This window comes from Laetiporus sulphureus (assembly GCF_001632365.1).
Source record: "Laetiporus sulphureus 93-53 unplaced genomic scaffold LAESUscaffold_238, whole genome shotgun sequence".
Lineage (NCBI taxonomy): Eukaryota > Fungi > Basidiomycota > Agaricomycetes > Polyporales > Laetiporaceae > Laetiporus > Laetiporus sulphureus.
Window position 1 is genome coordinate 850 of NW_024468747.1, and position 1,725 is coordinate 2,574.

At 50.6% G+C, this 1,725-nt stretch overlaps 1 protein-coding gene across 1 annotated transcript; it reads left to right on the forward strand.

Moving 5' to 3' along the window:
• Nucleotides 1-1,305: 1,305 nt before the first annotated feature.
• Nucleotides 1,306-1,658, forward strand: LAESUDRAFT_667925 (uncharacterized protein; the record flags this gene model as incomplete). Its single annotated transcript, XM_040905348.1, has 2 exons — nucleotides 1,306-1,410; nucleotides 1,467-1,658. Coding segments are annotated over 2 exons (297 nt in total), but the record flags the coding sequence as incomplete, so codon positions are not given.
• Between the last annotated feature and the right edge of the window lie 67 nt (nucleotides 1,659-1,725).

The window sequence follows — 1,725 nt, forward strand, 5'->3', positions numbered from 1 at the left end:
TACCTCAGACGGGGAGAATATGACCGTACCATGCAGTTTAGAGGGGGAGACCATGTCCGTTCATTTCACCGACACCATGCCACCTCAGACAGGATGGCTATGCCCGTGCCATGCTGCCTTGGAGTGGGAGACTATGCTTGCACACATCGCTGATGCCATACAGCCTTGGACGATGGGCAGACTGTCCATAACTGTGCTCCAGTGTAATGCGGTAGATGCACCTGTATTAACGAATGTATAAAACGTTGACATTGGCCCACGTTTTCATGTAAGGGGCGGCCTATCATATCTCACTCCTTACACATGGTCGAGGCATTTAACACTGACCTTCCATCATTTTTGTCACTCTGTCCTACTTAGGAGTATTCCATCGCGCTCAGGCTTGGCTCGCCAACATGTCATCAAAGTGTCGCCGTCACCAGCATGTTCATGGAGTAGACTACTATGCTGATTCTGATGAGGAGAAGGATTCACGCTCGTGAGGCCCTCCTCAAGATTCCAGCAGGCACATTGAATATGTTTCACAGGCACACGGCCTCTCAGCGCATACATCCTTCATTGCTACGAATGGAATTCACTCGGAGACCCCTCCGTCGCCCATTACCAGCACTACTTCCGAGTCGACATTGTAAGAGCCTGAACAAGCAAATGTGAATGTGGACTACATACATGAGCTATCCGAAATGGACGAGACTCAAAAACGGCGCCACCATACTGCTGGTGTAAGTCAGCAGGATCATTGTCTTTCGCCAAGTGCACTGACAACGTTGATGCTAGGACCACCCCCTTCGTGAATGGATGCCACATCAAGACGACTGGTTAGCAGAGCTCTTGCGTCATGAGGGTCACTGCAGATTCTTAGCTGAGAATTGTCCACGCTGTGGCGATCACAAGGCTGAGATCCGGTGCCTTGACTGCGACGATTTGGCATTGTATTGTGAGGCTTGCACTATTATGATGCACAGACGTAACCCACTTCATTGACTTAAGGTACGTCTGCAAAATACCACTCCATCAAAAACTGACAGTGCGTGTATAGGCTTGGATGCAGACACATTTTCGACGACAGACTCTCAAAGACATCGGCCTTCGCATCCAGGTGGGCCACCCAGCTGGCGACCGTTGCCCAAATCCCCAACGTGCTTGGGGTGACGACTTCATTATTCTGGACATATCGGGTATTCATCAGGTTGGGCTAGATTTCTGCAACTGCGAGTCTGTGCAGCCCCACGACATACAACTCTTACGTGCTCGCCTATTCCCTGCAACTACAAAGGACCCAAGACTGCAGCCACATTTCAACTCCTCGAACAATTCCACCTGCTCTCGACACAGGCAAATGTGTCCGGATATCAGTTCTACATGGCACTAGAGTGCTGCACCAACAACACGGGTTTGAACACTCCGAAGGTAAGCACCTGTAAACAGAACCTCTGGTACTTGTCTACTCACGCAGTTTCATGCAGGATCGTTATCCCGAACTAATGAGGTTGATTCGCCAATGGCGACACCTCAAGATGCTCAAAAGGTTCGGCCGAGGCCACGATCCTGGAGGAGTGGCAACTACGTCAACTGGCAGCTGCGCAGTGCAATGTCCGGCCTGCCCGCATCCCAGCATGAACCTCCCAGAGGATTGGCAGAATGCCCCTCCCGAATGAAGGTATGGGTGTTAGTTTGTCATCATGATTATGCGAGTGCTTATATACCATCACTAGCTGGCTTTAT